At 46.7% G+C, this 14,936-nt stretch overlaps 1 protein-coding gene across 8 annotated transcripts in view; it reads left to right on the forward strand.

Annotated features, from left to right (window-relative positions):
- The window catches only part of PTPRT (protein tyrosine phosphatase receptor type T), a gene marked incomplete at both ends in the record, with an annotated part of 1,058,076 nt that overhangs the window by 859,718 nt on the left and 183,422 nt on the right, over positions 1 to 14,936 (forward strand). For all 8 annotated transcript variants that reach the window (XM_080814111.1, XM_080814118.1, XM_080814112.1 and 5 more), the window contains one exon: positions 13,398 to 13,533. In XM_080814111.1, coding sequence (XP_080670237.1) covers positions 13,398 to 13,533 — 136 coding nt within the window. The remainder of the gene's footprint in view (positions 1 to 13,397; positions 13,534 to 14,936) is intronic.

Raw genomic sequence — 14,936 nt, forward strand, 5'->3', positions numbered from 1 at the left:
GTCCCCTAAGTCTGCTGGTCTGGCCCCACATAGGCTCTCCTGGGCTCCCCTGGTGCTGGTCCAGGGGCAGTCAGGCTTGTAGGCAGAAACTCTGGTCTGTGTCTCAGAACCCCGAGCCTGCCCCTATGGGCAACAGCCATGGCTGCAAACATTTTGGACCCCGCTTCTGCCCTCTGTCATCTCTCCTGACACAGAGCTGCTTTTGGATCCATCCTTTGGGGAGGAGCGTAGATCAGCTTTTGGTACAGAACACAGTGATTCAGTGTTTCTGCTTCCAAAAGCCAAGGGGCAAAGGCTAGAAGAAAGAAAACATGTTCACGGTGGATTTGCCTGGAATCTCAACAATCGATGCTATTCCCGCTGCTGGTTTTATTACCCAAGCTCAATTCCACTGCACTAATCTGAATGCCGTGCTGCGTGTTTATCGGCCGTTCCCTCTGATCCTGCCCGTGCTTCCACTAATCCTTCCTATAGATTTCTTGTTCCCTCCCGTGCCTCTTTTCCTTTCCAGACTCTGATGCTCGCCGCAAGCACTATATTCCAGAGGCAAGATCTGGACAAGGATACCCAGGCTAGGTAGATCTTTGCCTCTCCTCCAATTTCCTACCCTTTTGGGTCAGGTAATGTGATCACTCCTTGAGGGATCAGCTTCACCAGAGGCAGTTGGAAAGAACTGAATTATGTTTCTGAGAAAGAGCCCTGGGGACACCTTGATCTGGTGCACCCTAAGCGAGACAGACAAATAAAGCCAGGACATTCCGGCCTTCTGGAAGCCCCTGTCGCTGCTCAGTTCGTGACCAAGCAGGAGTGTCCCATCCTCTTCCCATATATGGTGTGGTTGATCCTAACCTTTGTGCATTTTACTTGGTGAAATGTTAAGACCTCCCTCTGTCCTCAGCCCATTCCCAGATCGCTTAGCTGAGCTTAGCTAAGCTGTTAATGGGTTCAATGTCTTTCCCCAAAAGTTGGGTGGAAGTCCTAACCCCCAGTTCCTGTTAATGTGATCTTATTCAGAAAGAGGATCTTTGCAGATGCAATTAGTTCAGGTGAATCATGGGGCAGGCTATAATCCAGTGAGACTGAGGTCCTTATCAGAAGGAAACATTGGGGTGCCTGGGTGGCTCAGTTGGTTAAGCATCTGACTCTTGGTTTCGGTTCAGGTCATGATCTCAGGGTTGTGAGATCAGGCCCCACGTTGGGCTCTGCACTTAGCTCAGAATCTGCTTAAGATTCTCCTTTTCCCTCTACCCTCCCCTACCCCCCGCCCCCACACACAGTTAGATGTGTATGCACACACTCTCTAAATTAGATAAGTAAATCCTTAAAAAAAAGAAAAGGGGCTATCAGGCAAAGGCAGATACATGGGAGAATGCTGTGTGTTGACTGAGACAGAGCAGAATGATGTAGCCATAGGCCGGGGACTTCCAAGGACCACAGCAAACCTGTGGCGGGAGGGGGCAAGGAAGGATTCCACCCGCTCTCACAGGAGGAATCCTGGATGTCTTGATTTTGGACTTCTCCCCTCTAGAACTGTGAGGGAGTACATTTCTGTTGCTTTAAGCCACTCACATGGTGGTAATTTGGGACGACAGCCCTACAAAACTAATACACTTGGAAACACGGGGATCCAGAGCCCTGGGCCGTGGGCAGGAGTCCGCCCTCAAGGCTGTGCCATTACAGTGGAGAGACCTCAGTGATACCAAGACCAAAAACTGTCCTCCCTCCCAGAGAGTTTCTTGAGCCCACGCTGTGAGGTCTCCTTGTGGACTGTTTTCTGCATTTGGCTCACAGCTAGCCTCTGACCTTCCTCTTTTGGGTTCTGCTTCCCGTTTGTGAACAGTCCTAGCATCTGTTGCTTGTCACATCCTGGCCTTGGCCTCTGCCTCACCAACCAGGCTGTGGTAACCTGTTCTTGGCATCCTGGTGTTATGTGACCTGTCTGCCATCCCAATGGGCTTTGGGGCACACGGCTACAGTGACTGCTAATGAGAAGGCTTCCCTCGTTCCACAGGAGGAATACAGTCTGTTCAGGGTGTCCACACTTTCCCTCACATTGTCCGTGCCACCTCATACTGGCTGCCTGGAAAGTCTAATGGGAATATCTCCTTGGCCACAGGGCATCCGAAAGAGTGGGTGTTCTCCTCTCTTCCATCTTCTCTTCAGAATAAACCCTTAATCCCCATCACAGGCCGTGCGTGCTGCTCTCTGCCGTGGCTAAGCAGCTTTGAGCCCCCTGTGTTCAGGCTCAGTGCACAGATTTTTACAAGTGGGGAGCCCGTCCTGTTGGTACTGAGCTGACTCAGCCTCTTCATCCCCGTTGGCAGGGCCGGCCTTGCCTGGACTCTAGGGAGCTTAGGGTAGTGAGGGGAGAAAGGAGGGCGCTGGGTATTCTCAGGGATGCCCGTGACATGTCCCATACCACTGATGACATGTGAAAACCAAGTTTGTAGTTACGTTTTGCCTAAGCAGTCCCACATGCCCCTCCCTGTACGCACCTCTGTTAGCTTTGTTTTTTGGCTTGCACACTTCTCTCTCCCACCAAGTAGTGAGCTCCCAGACAGCAGGATTGTCTCTGAATTACCTTGCATGCCCAGCACCTTGCTGTCCTCACCATCAGTGTTAAGTCCTAGCACCTCTCATCAGGCGATGTCCAGGACTTTTCCTCTGTGGCCTAGAGTTGAGTTGGTGCTAATGAGGTGGAGGTAATGGGTGTAATCCATTTGGAGGTCACTTAGCTTTGTCCAGTCCATTCCATGGGCTAAGTATTATTGCTGGCCAAAGTCCAATCACAACTCTAGGCATAGGTTGCCTCTTCACCATGAATGGGTGCAGACTGACCAGCAGACCACTCCTAAACTCCAACCACAGGCCAGCTCCTGCTCCCTCCTTTAGATGTGACCCCTACCTCAGCCACATCCTGCTCTTTAACCTTAACTATGATCTGACTCTTAAAGCAGTCTTCAAAGTGCACCCAACTCTACTCTAGTAGGTCCTGGCACTCTGGGCTTCTGGGCACAAGAGGGAGCAGCTGAAGCTATGGGAGATAAAGGAATTCTCAGCCCACCAGTGGTGAAGACTTTGAAAGGGCATGCCTTCCCAGGGATGCATCAGTAGTGACAAGGCCCGACATGGGTCGGGCATGACTCCTCTTAAATAAGTCTATAATGCTAAATTCTGAATGCATTAAAAAAAAACAAACAATTTCCAATAAAGGAGTTTTCTTGCACCCAGGAGAGATTCGCCATGGGCGTCTTCCATAGCTTTCCTACTGTATGTAACACAACTGAATTAGAATTTGACCTACACAGAGCGTTTGCTGCGTAAAGCAGGATCCACCTGGAAACAGATGCAGGAGATGCAGAGGACCAAGCAGAATCAGCACTTGAGGAACAATTTATTTGAGTGGCCGAAGTGCTTTCAAACAATCAATTAAAGCTATTCCCATCTCATGGGGTGCTAACCTCCATTTAAGGCTGAAAAAGAGGGCAACCTGTGTCAGCAGTATTTAGCAGTTTTAGCTGTATGGGTTGTGATGAAGTCAATTCCAACCTCTTAGGACCAGCTGGGTGATATTGAGGGAGGCCAGGATATTAGAAATCTGTATCTTCTTTACACTTAACTCAGTACCTATTAAATGGCTTTTCTCCAGCAAGGGTAGAGCTATCTTTGAAAAACCTGTGTCTCTGTAGTGTTTTCCAGCTCCTTGACATTGACTCTGAGTTAAATCTTGGCTAAAAGCAATTACTGTCATATGATGAATTGAGGCAATTTATTTATTACTTGCGAAACATCCTAGGTGATGTCACTTAGAAGAATGATGGAATAATCTTTCTCAAGCACTCCATAGTCAACGAGACCTAGTGAGGGAGGCACTGTTCCCAGGTGTGGGGGAGGTAGTCGGAAATTTTAAAAAATTAGTCATCGTGGGAACAGAGAAAGAGTATTAGGAGTAAAGGAGACAACAGTTACTTAAACTTGAGCAAGGCTTGTCTCCCTGTGTAATTATACGGGATGCTATGGTGCCTAAATATCAAGAAAGGAGTTATAGGGAAAGCCCAGAGATTAATAATAAAACTGAACTCAATGTGTTAAGGGCTTAGAGATGGTGGTTGATATACAAGGAAAGTGAAAAAGGATGAGGGAACTTAAGTTTAAAAGGTCAAGTTTAAATATCATTTGAGCAAAGTCTGTATAATTTGGCCCGTATAACAAGATTCACATGACATGTTCATCAATCCCTTCGATATTAGAATATGATATGTTGGCAAGAGGGCATAAGGGGAGATAATCTTCAAGAAAAGCGGTTATGGAATGGAGCTGCGTGATACAGCAGGGACAGGCATACAGACAAAGACTGCTTAACCTGGCTCATTCTAGATCAAAATACTAGTAAGCATTACCTGCTGAATGACCCAGTTTAACACCTTTCCTGAAAGCTAGCCACAAGGTCTCTGCCTTGCCTTGACTTTGGCTGAAATTAACACACGGTCCTGGGCCTTCCTCCCGATTGACAAGCCCAGACACCTCTCAAAAGTGGCAACAGGGTGAACACCATCACTTGTTCATAGGTTACCTTCACTGGCCCTTTGCTCGTTTGGCCTCACATCCCTTCTTTGCTCTTCCTTTGCTGGCTGAGATGTGCATGTAACCCCAGCAGGCTGTGTTTCCTGGGCCCCGTGTCAACTGGCATGTAGGTTTGGCCAAGAGGAGACATTAATTGTACAGTAAGAAGGAGGAGAAGCCTTCTTCCTGTTGGCCTCAGGCACCTTCTTGGACAATGGCTATGTGCCCTCCATGACTCCATTTCTCCCAGAGGTCTACCAGACTTCCAGCTTCTTTTGGGTGATCCTGACCTCTGGGCTCTGATGAGGACCACCACATCCTTTTGTCTCTCCAGTCTATGCTGGGTAATGGCTTTTGGTGTCAGTACCATCTGGGCTGCCTCATCCATCCTCTCCTGATGCCTGTGTATCCGTTCTCTAGCAGATTTGCTCCATTTTACGTGTTTGGAGTGGTTTCCCTTTTCCTGGTTGGATGCTGACAGATGCAGAGCCTGTGCTGATTTCTAGTGATTATTCCTTCCTTTAGTAAACAGTAAGGGAAAAATTCTGATTTAATCATCCAGTCTATATGGTTTTTTTTTCCCCTTATATCAACATCACACTTACTCTTGCAAAATATCTGGAATCCACGTTTTTCCATTTAAAAAAAAAAAAAAGTCAACAACAGCATTTGTTTCTCCCCAGGCTTCTCGCACCCCTCCTGTTTGCTACAATTTCAATCCTCAAAGACTGCCAAAGTAGTTCATGATCACAATTACAAATGCTCTCAATGCCTTGGGATGCAATTTGTAAAGTCTGGAGGCTTGAATCTAATGAAGTATCCAGATGCTTTCCTACCAACTTTTATTCCTGATCTTGGACTTAAATTCCATCTTAAAAATAGCCCACCATTCTAAGAATTCGCTTCCAGCAAAATCAAGGAGGGATATGGTACGTACCTGACTTCAGAAGAGCCGGAACGTTGCCCAGCTTCCATATCTTTTTCCCTGTTGTCTCCTCTTGGCAACCCCTCGCCCCATAATCAGAGATATCTGCAATCCTTAAAACCTTCACTGGCATAGAGGTACCAGCTCCCAAATCAGAGTTTGAAAGGTTTTCTCCACTGGGTGCCAGAGGCATGCAAAGCCAGAGTAAAGACAGAGAAACTCTTTGGGAAAAGAAGTCATTAAGGAGATGGGGTGAACTGCCAGCACAGTAAGATTGGGGCATAATATGCCCTTGGATAGCTAGGAAGGGACTGTGTGTTTTAAACATTGCAGCTTTTAGGAATGGTGTTCCCGAGAGCCAGCTTCCTTTCTTTACCATCAGCAATGATCACCAGCATGGGTTATGCATCCCCTGGGATGTCCTTGGTTTTATCAGTTGCAATTAGATGTTCTTTATCTGAGACTTCTATTTTTGCTCCAAATCTTCACAGGGAAATTCTCTGAAGTAAAGCTATAGAATTGGGCTTGTAGCCAGTGAGAGCACTTTGAGAATGAATCATTAATCCCTTGTTGCCAAATTTTGTTATTGCTGCCATGCCATTAAGTCATCCAGAGGTAAGCCTGATACAGGCCTCGCCTATTGGATGAAAGTAAAGTGAATGATTCCAGGGGCTCTGCCTGCCTTCATCCTAAGGATCAGATGAACTCAGGCAGCAGAGTGCAAGGAAGCATAGCCCTAGCACCCACAGCACACCCACAGTTAATAGACACAGGAAACTCCTGCTACCACCCTGGAACCAGCTCCAGGGCCATGCCATCACTATATCACATGTGTGAGCAGTTCCTCTGAGCTCATCAAACATTTTTATTTCTGTTATTACATTTGATCCTTAGAAAGTCCCTGTGAACTTGGCATTTACTCACTATTTTACAAATGAGGATATCAAATCACCTGGTGGTTAATTGCTTTGATCAAGGTCACACAACCAGTTAGTTATGGAGTCTGGATGTAAACTCATGTTTTTCTGGTCTGAAAGCCATTGCTTTTGATCAGTCTCATAAAACCATAGAATCTTGGCCTCAAAAGGTGTATAAGAAGTCATGTAGTCCTTCTGGATGATGGGAAAACACCAAGTTTCCACATAGTGTCTTTCACTATTGGTGGCACATTCCCCTGCCTTGGTGGGTGACTTGGGGATTTGGAGGTAGACCGCATGGGAGTCCCGTATCTCTAAGGAGAATGTCTCTCACTCTGAGCTTGGGTATCACTGGAATCAAGGGATGCTGAGTTGAGGTGGGCAGCAGTATCAATAAGCGAAGAAGAAAGGTCAGCATCCCATCACAGGGATTGGGTTTGGTGAAGTATCCAGGAAGCCCAGGTGGTAAGAACAGGTATAGAGACAAAATGGGCAGGTGAAAGGTAAGGCCAACTCTGGAACAGGACTTGGGAACCATGACTGCTTTCATGCTCCTCTCTATATCATAACGCTGCCTACGGGGGCTGGACTTGAGCCTCCGCTGAATAGTGCTTCCGCATAAAAACCTTTCCTTGTGTTGGTCCCTAATCTACCCCTGTCACTCTACCCATTGATATTAACTCCAGTCTTTAAAATCGAAGGGACCAGTCTATTCCATCTTCTACAATGGCCTTTCAGCTTTTTGAAGGCAAAAACCAAGTCTCATCTGCATCTTCCATTCTCTAGGCTGAAAAGTCCTGACCTGACTGCCATTCCTCCAAAGTCAATGATCTCTGAATCGCAGTGTGCACCTGGTTCACAACCAGACCTTGTTAAAATGCAGGTGCTGACTCATTAGATCCAGGATGGGGCCTGAGATTCTGCCTTTGTAGTAAGATCCCAGGCAATGCTGATGCTTCTGGTATTCAGACCACATTTTGAGTGGCAAGGCTCTTGGCCTGTCTTTACCCTGGAAGCACCTTTCAGATGCTAGAGTCCATTGGATAAGCCTCACCAGAGTGGTCTGACGAGTGCAGTATTAAGCAAAGCTAATTGTCCTTGTTGGATAGCAGGAGTCCTTGAGGAATATAACCTGGGATGGTTGCTTGGAAACATGGGAAGAGGCAGTAGGAAAGTAAAATGTAGTGACTCGGCCCTTTGTATGGAGAAGATATTGAAGGGGAGGGAAGACTTCATGAGACCAAGAGATCTCCTTTGGGCACCAGGCTTCCATATGCAGCAGTGAGTAAGTAGTCCACTGAAAGCCAGATGTGAACTCTGAGCTGGAGCTAGGAGGGATCTGGATTCTAAGCCACCCTAGATTTCGTGGACAGAGGGCAGGGGTGGCAGCAGCTGCTTGAAGAGGACTGGCTCCGCGTTGGGAGTGCTCAGAGGTGAAATGGTGCAGCTGATCCAGGTATAAGGTTGAGCATGCAGCCTCGTGTCAGAGACAGTAGTCTCCTGTTAGTACAGGCTGAGCTCACAAGATTGTTTTTGATGACTGCATCACACAGGGGACTCATGTAGAGCCTTGAAGTTCCTCCAGTTGGATGAATTTACTACCTGGTGCTTAGCTTCCAGTTCTGATTTACGTGGACTGTTCTCAGGCTGGCTCCCAATGGAGGACAGAAATGAAGAGAATATATCCAAGTCCCTCCCCCTTCTCTCAGCAGACTCCCATCTCCATCCCTGGTTAGCAGATAGAAGTTACCCAAAACTAGAAACAGGGCTTTTCAGAGACTGGGGACTGATATGGCACTAACTTTGACTCTCATGAAAAGGATGGGCTTAGAGCAAAAGCAACACAGCTGCCATATTCCTTAAGGGCTCTCAGGTCTACCTCTGGAAAGTTCCCTTGGATTTCTGGCCAGTGAGCCACGTGGCCAGCCTTCTTTGTGGACACAGATCTGGCATTTCCTTAACTGCAACTCTATCAAGGACAGTTCATTATAGTGATAAGAGGGTGAGCCCTGTACACCGAGTCCTGCTCTGGAACCCACTAGTTATATGGCCTTGGACAGGTCCTTTAACCCTTCTGTGAAGTTTTCTTATCTATATAAAAGGGAAAACAAAACTAGCATCTTCTGAGTTTTGTGACAATTAAATGACCTCATATATGAAAATTGTTTGGCACATTACTTGGCACCCAGTAATGGATCAGTCCATTTAAGCTGAATTTTTAAAAAAATAGTAGTAATTGAGCTTCTGTTTATCAGTGCTTACCTGAGACAGCCCATTGCATTGCTAGCAGGCCCCATCAAAAGGCAACCCTTGGGGCACCTGGGTGGCTCAGTGGGTTAAGCCTCTGCCTTTGGCTTAGGTCATGGTCTCAGGGTCCTGGGATTGAGCCCCACATCAGGCTCTCTGCTCAGTGGGGAGCCTGCCCCCCCCCACCCCTTTCTCTCTGCCTACTTGTGATCTCTCTCTAGGTTAAATAAATAAATAAAATATTTAAGGAAAAAAAAAAGGCAACCCTTATGTGCTTCCCTGTAAGTCCTATCACAGGGTCGCATCTGCTCCATTGAGCACTTAGATCTAAGCCTCATGAGGATGCTTCTGACTCTGAACCAGGAGCAGGACTAGCCCATGCTTGGTCTCCATCCCTTTCTTCTTCTTCTCAGATGGAGGAACCACACAGGAATGCTATCTGGCCTTCAGTCCCAGAGCCATCTCCTCTATTCCTGTACCCCTTTTCAACACGGTTGGCATACTTCCTTTTTGAACAATTCTACAGTGGCAAATGCCCTTGAAAGGGCGCTGCAGTGGATGTTGGATTGGCCACGTCCCGGGCCATGTTCATGTCTCCTGGAGTCTGACTGGGTCAGCCAAACATGATTCCTTCTCATAACGTTCCTGTACAGAGTGTGTGATTTCACCTCTGATGCTTGTTGGCTGAACTCATTGAATTTGTTTAAACCACTGGATTCTGTTCTTTCAGAAATCCTCCCTGGATTGAACCATCATTGGTTCATGGTCACCACTGAAGGTGCTTCAGTGTAGGGCATCTTGGAACTTATTTGGGGGAAGGGTTTCTAACACTGATCCAAGACCTTCACTTTCCCTTGACTGTGGATCTTGATTCCATCCTGGGAGCAGTGTTTGATACGGTTCATTATTCCTTCCTTCTTGAAACACTCTTTTCTTGGCTCTAGGGTGCTCAGTTCTCCTGGGTTGTTTTCTTACCCATCTGGCTCTGCCTCCTCTACAGGCATATCTTCCTTCTCCTTTCACTTTTTATTCTTTCCCTAGTTGGCTCCATCAACCTCAACCTTTAGATATGGTCTGTGTGCATAAATCACAAGTTTACTTCCAGCTCAGACCTCTTTCCAGGGTTCTAGACCTGTGTTTTTAACTGCCCCTTTTCTAGAGTGTATCTCTATCTCTAATTGCTCCAAACACACCCATTTTCTCTCTGTAGCTATACTTATCCTATTGTTTTTCAAACCCATAAACAGCACCATCATCCACCTTGTTACAAAAACCAAAGACCTGGGGCACCTGGGTGGTGTAGTTGGTCAAGCATCCAACCCTTGGTTTCATCTCAGGTTGTGATCCCAGGGTCATAATCTCCGGGTCATGAGATCGACCCCACACTGGGCTCCATGATCAGCAAGGAGTCTGATGAGGACTCTCCCCCCTCCCCTTCTGCCTCTCCCCTACACATGCATGCACATGTGCACATGCATACACACACACACACACACTCGCACACACGCGTGCATGCACACACACACACATACACACTCAAATCTTTTTTTTTTTTTAAGATTTTATTTATTTATTTGACAGACCGAGATCACAAGTAGGCAGAGAGGCAGGCAGAGAGAGGAGGAAGCAGGCTCCCTGCTGAGCAGAGGGCCGGATGTGGGGCTCGATCCCAGGACCCTGGGATCATGACCTGAGGCGAAGGCAGAGGCTTTAGCCCACTGAGCCACCTAGGCACGCCCACACTCAAATCTTTAACAAAAAAAAAAAAAAAAAAAAAAGAAGAAGAAGAAGGAAACCAAAGACTTGGGGCATCCTTGACATCTTTCTCCCTCATTCTCTGCATCTGTCCCATCAAGAGGTTTAGGTTTTATTTATATGCATTTCAGGTAATTATCTCTTTTATTCTGTTTCCACCGTCATCACCTAAGCCCACCTGGATGCCTGCCACTGTTTCCAAATTTGCCTCTTCAGGCCACTTTGGCTCGACGTTGAAGCTGGAATGATCTGTTGGAAAAGTAAATGTGAGCATAGTATTGCTCCATGAACAACACTTAAATGGCTCTCTGAGTTTCTCAAGGTGAAGAACAAAAGCTCTCATTGTGGCCTGTGATGCCCTGTGCGGACAGGCCCCAGCTGCACTCTCCAGCTTCTCTCTCACCATGCTCACCCTGCTTTCTCACCCTAGTTACATTATGTTTCCTTCATTTCTTGAGTGCACCAGACTCCTTGCCCCATCACACAGCCTCAGCCAGTGCTGTTGCTTCTGTGGCTCTCACAGGCTCCTCTCATGTTTTTTACCTGGTTACAGCCCGTCGTCCCTTGAAGCTCACCCCACTGGCCACATCTTGCTGCTTGTGATTCATTCCCCTAGTATGTGCTTTCCAATTGCCACATGCCTCTCTTTTCTCATCCTTAACAGACTTGAAAGCTCACTGTTACTGATTCATCGTTCATTAATTCTATCTCTTGACCCCCACCCACCACTCATGGTAGGTTCTTTGAGGGCAGGAACTGTGCCTGTTTTGCTCACCACTGTATCACTGAATGCCTGGCATATAGTGAGAGCTTGTGATTATTTATCGGAGGAATGAAGTATGAATCTCTTTAAGCCAAGCCAGTAACAGTGTTCCCAAGGTAATAGGATCCTCTCCAGGGCTCCTTTGCCCTTATACCCCCGGTCTCTAGAATAGGATCTCAGAGCAGGCACTAAATAAAGTTTAGCTATGGCAGTGAATGCTCCAGAGCCAGTTTCCTTCCTCCAAATCCAAATCCAAATAAAAAGGTTCCGTCACCTGAGGTGTTCAGTTTCCCTTATGTTTGATACGCAGTGGACTAGCCATATCTCAGAAATCATGGCTCCAAACTGGGAAATGGAGGCTATGTGGGCAGTCCTTGGAATCAGCTCCCATTCTGGGATAGGAGACCAGCCTGCCAAAGAGGTGGTTGGCTAACTGCCTCACAAACTCTCTGGGCAGTAGATAAGTAGAGCTTGCTCGGGCAGGCCTGGGATTTGATGAGCTGGTCTTGCCTTTAGTTGGTGAAGGGAACTGAATAAAATCCCATGTTCATGAGTCCATCCGGGAGAAGGATCTCTCATCCCATCCCATAGATAGTATCGATTGGCACATGGATGCTCAGTAGCAAGTGGATGAATGAATGAAGCAAACAACTGCTGTCCACTTCTCTTTATATCATTCAGTAATCATCTGTTAACTGGAGGAGGAGGATGGCCTGTGTGAGACTCTGGCATTAGAGAGATGAGAACACTCACTCCCTGTTCTTGGAGACTGTCCATTCCCACTGGGGAGGCTGGACTAAGTAAACCCAGCTTGTCCCAGTTACAAGACAGCTTGGGGAATGTCTTCTGATACAGGAAAACACTTAACACTCTTAACCAAGAAGAAGGGATGCATCCTTGTGCTGGAGGGCTGTTCTTAAACATCAGTGACTTTGGGGAATCAGAATCATAGCTATGGGCATTAACATCCCTTCAATTCAGCTGAGTTCTGTGAACACATGACTGAAAAAGAAGAAATTCAATTTGGTTCCATGAGAACAAATGCGTGTGGGCAGAGATGTCACCCCTTCAGCTAAACGTTGAACAATCACAAACATTAAGGGAACACCTATTACAAGCCAGGCTCAGTGCTACCATGAGAAAACAAAGACAAAAGAGGTATAATCTGCCCCCCAAGGAGCTTGCAGACCACTGGAGGAGACAGATGGAGAAACAAATAACTAATATCTGTATATCGAGGTGTGTGCAAAGTGTTACAAGGAGTTAGAAGTTAGTGAAGAGAAAGGAGCTCTCCCAGGGGCACAGGCCAACGAGAAGATGTAGTCACTGATGAAAAATGAGCTGGTGCTGATGAGGCAAAAAAGTAGGGGTGTGTCAGGGGAAGGATTCTGTGGATTTAGGCTGCCACACACAAACATGGCACTGCTGGGAATATGAGTAACAGGAGGAAGGAATTCATTCAGGGTGCTGGTAACCTCTGGGCCACTCTCCAGAGGTGTTCATGGAGGTGTCCAGAATGAGAAGGGACTTCTGATCCCTGGTCCATTGCCTGAAGAGGCCAGGCAGAGGCATTTTTTTTGGCTACCTGGAATTAAATCAACAAGTTAGTACCTGGCAGAGCACGTAGCATCAGCATTAAATTCCAGAAATGGAGTTAGTCACGTGTGTTTTCTGAACCCCAGGCAGTTCCTTCAATGCACTAAATTTCTGCCACACCATTTGTTTCATCTAAGGCAAAAAACAAAATCTTTATGTTTTTACCTTTAAAGTTCCAGTGATTTTAATCGTGTTACCTTAACACAAAGCTGTTGTTTTCACCATTTACCAGAAAGAATAAAGTAGGGCTTGGGATAATTCCACAAACCCAAGAATCAAATTATAGATCCATAGTTTGATTCTAGGGACAAATCAGTGTGAGGGATAAAACCCTCCACTTGATCTCCCTGGAGGATAATGGTGCCCCAACCTAGCTGTTGAGCAGCCTTGGAACACTCATTTCATTTCTCTGAACTTCAATTTGTTCATCCGAAAAAAAAAGGTATAATAATCCCAACATCACAAAGGACTAATCCTCAAAAAGATTAGATGGGACACTGTGTGTAATGCTCTCAGCGTAGTGCCTGGCACATAGTCAGCACTCCATCAATGGAACCTGTTGTCATTATAATTGTTGTCTAGTCATGCGTATGAGCCTTTTCAACGTTTTTCTTCTTCTTTTCCCTTGAAGGTGCCTCCACTCAGAATTCTAACACTGTGGAGCCAGAGAAGCAGGTGGACAACACCGTGAAGATGGCTGGTGTGATTGCTGGCCTCCTCATGTTCATCATCATTCTCCTGGGTGTCATGCTCACCATCAAGAGGAGGTGAGTGTCTGGTGCTGCCCTGCAGACTCTGCTGACCCCAGCTGGTCCAGTACTGCCATGTGGCCAGATTCTGCCTCTGTTGATCACTTCTGAGCAGGGACTTTCTTTTATGAGTGTTTGAATCCTGAAATCCTTGAGCCACTTGTGGCCATTGTGTTGGCATCTGCCTACTTGGCAAATGGCCCAGAGATGGGTGGTTTCCTACAGAGCCAATGATCCCTCCTGCAGTTGGGCCACCGTGGTGTGCCATGGGATTCCATGTCATGAGTCTTCTCAGAGTTAACTGCTCTGTTGTAACCGATCATGTCTCATCAGGATTACTGGGGAGCCCCAGAAATACAGATGGAAGAAAGTAATGCTTCACCCTTTTTGCCTTCACTCACCCCGATTTCTCACTGGTCTACCAGGAGCATCCCAAGCTGACCCCCATGTGGCAGAGATAAACCTCCTCTAGTGCAGTAGTCCCAAGGGAAGGTTCTTTCCTACTCTATGTCCCACAATACCTTCCTACCTGCAATTTTGCTACTTGTGATTTCTCCATAAGATGTCTTCCTGGGTCTACTAACACAGTTATCGCCTGTTGCATTGCTCATGAAAGCCAGGGTATAGACTCCTCCTTATCCCCAAATCCCCAAGATTTGCCACACTGACATCTTCTGTTTATCAGACATTCATAAGGGAATTGCAGATAGTTTCCTTTTGGAAAGGAACCATTCATCCAGAAAAGCTGAAGCATATCAGCTGTCACTATCCCTGGATGCAAGATTATTACTCCAAACAGGGAGTCCCAGGGCCCATCTCTCCTTGACCCCTTGGCTGGCACCATGTTTCCATGCCTACCGCCCACCTCCCTGTCTTCTCAGTTTCAACATGGTGGTCCCATTCTTGGTCTCCACCTTCCCACTCCCCTAGTTGGCCAGAGCAAACAAAACATTTAGTTACATTGTAACATTATGTGCCTTAGCATGCCCTGCCCCCAGCTTGAAGATAATTTTACATCATTAAACAAAGCACTTAACACCTTAGCCTGAAGCTCTGGTTGTTTGCCATTCACAGAGTTCAGGGCAAGCCCTGTAACAAGGACCAGGCACTTGCTTCCATCCATGGAACAAAAAGTGCTCGTGAAACTTGCTTCCCACCAGAGCAAAGAGATAGAATGTCCTAAAGACAAATCCCAGCTTCTACCTAAGGAGTCCCATGAATATAAATGCAGAAAAGTTTTTTTAAAATCTCCCTTTCCAGTGTTCAGTGAGTCAGAAATACTGGCATTCCCACTATACATGCAATCAGCCTTCTCTTGGCCATTTTGACACGAGAATATACCTGTGTCTTTCATGACTCTCTTCTGAACCAGCCAGTTCTCCCTCTGGCTAGGACATCTTCTTGTAGGAACTTGTCCTTTC

The sequence above is a fragment of the Martes martes genome (genome assembly GCF_963455335.1).
Source record: "Martes martes genome assembly, chromosome: 9".
NCBI classification, from domain to species: Eukaryota; Metazoa; Chordata; class Mammalia; order Carnivora; family Mustelidae; genus Martes; species Martes martes.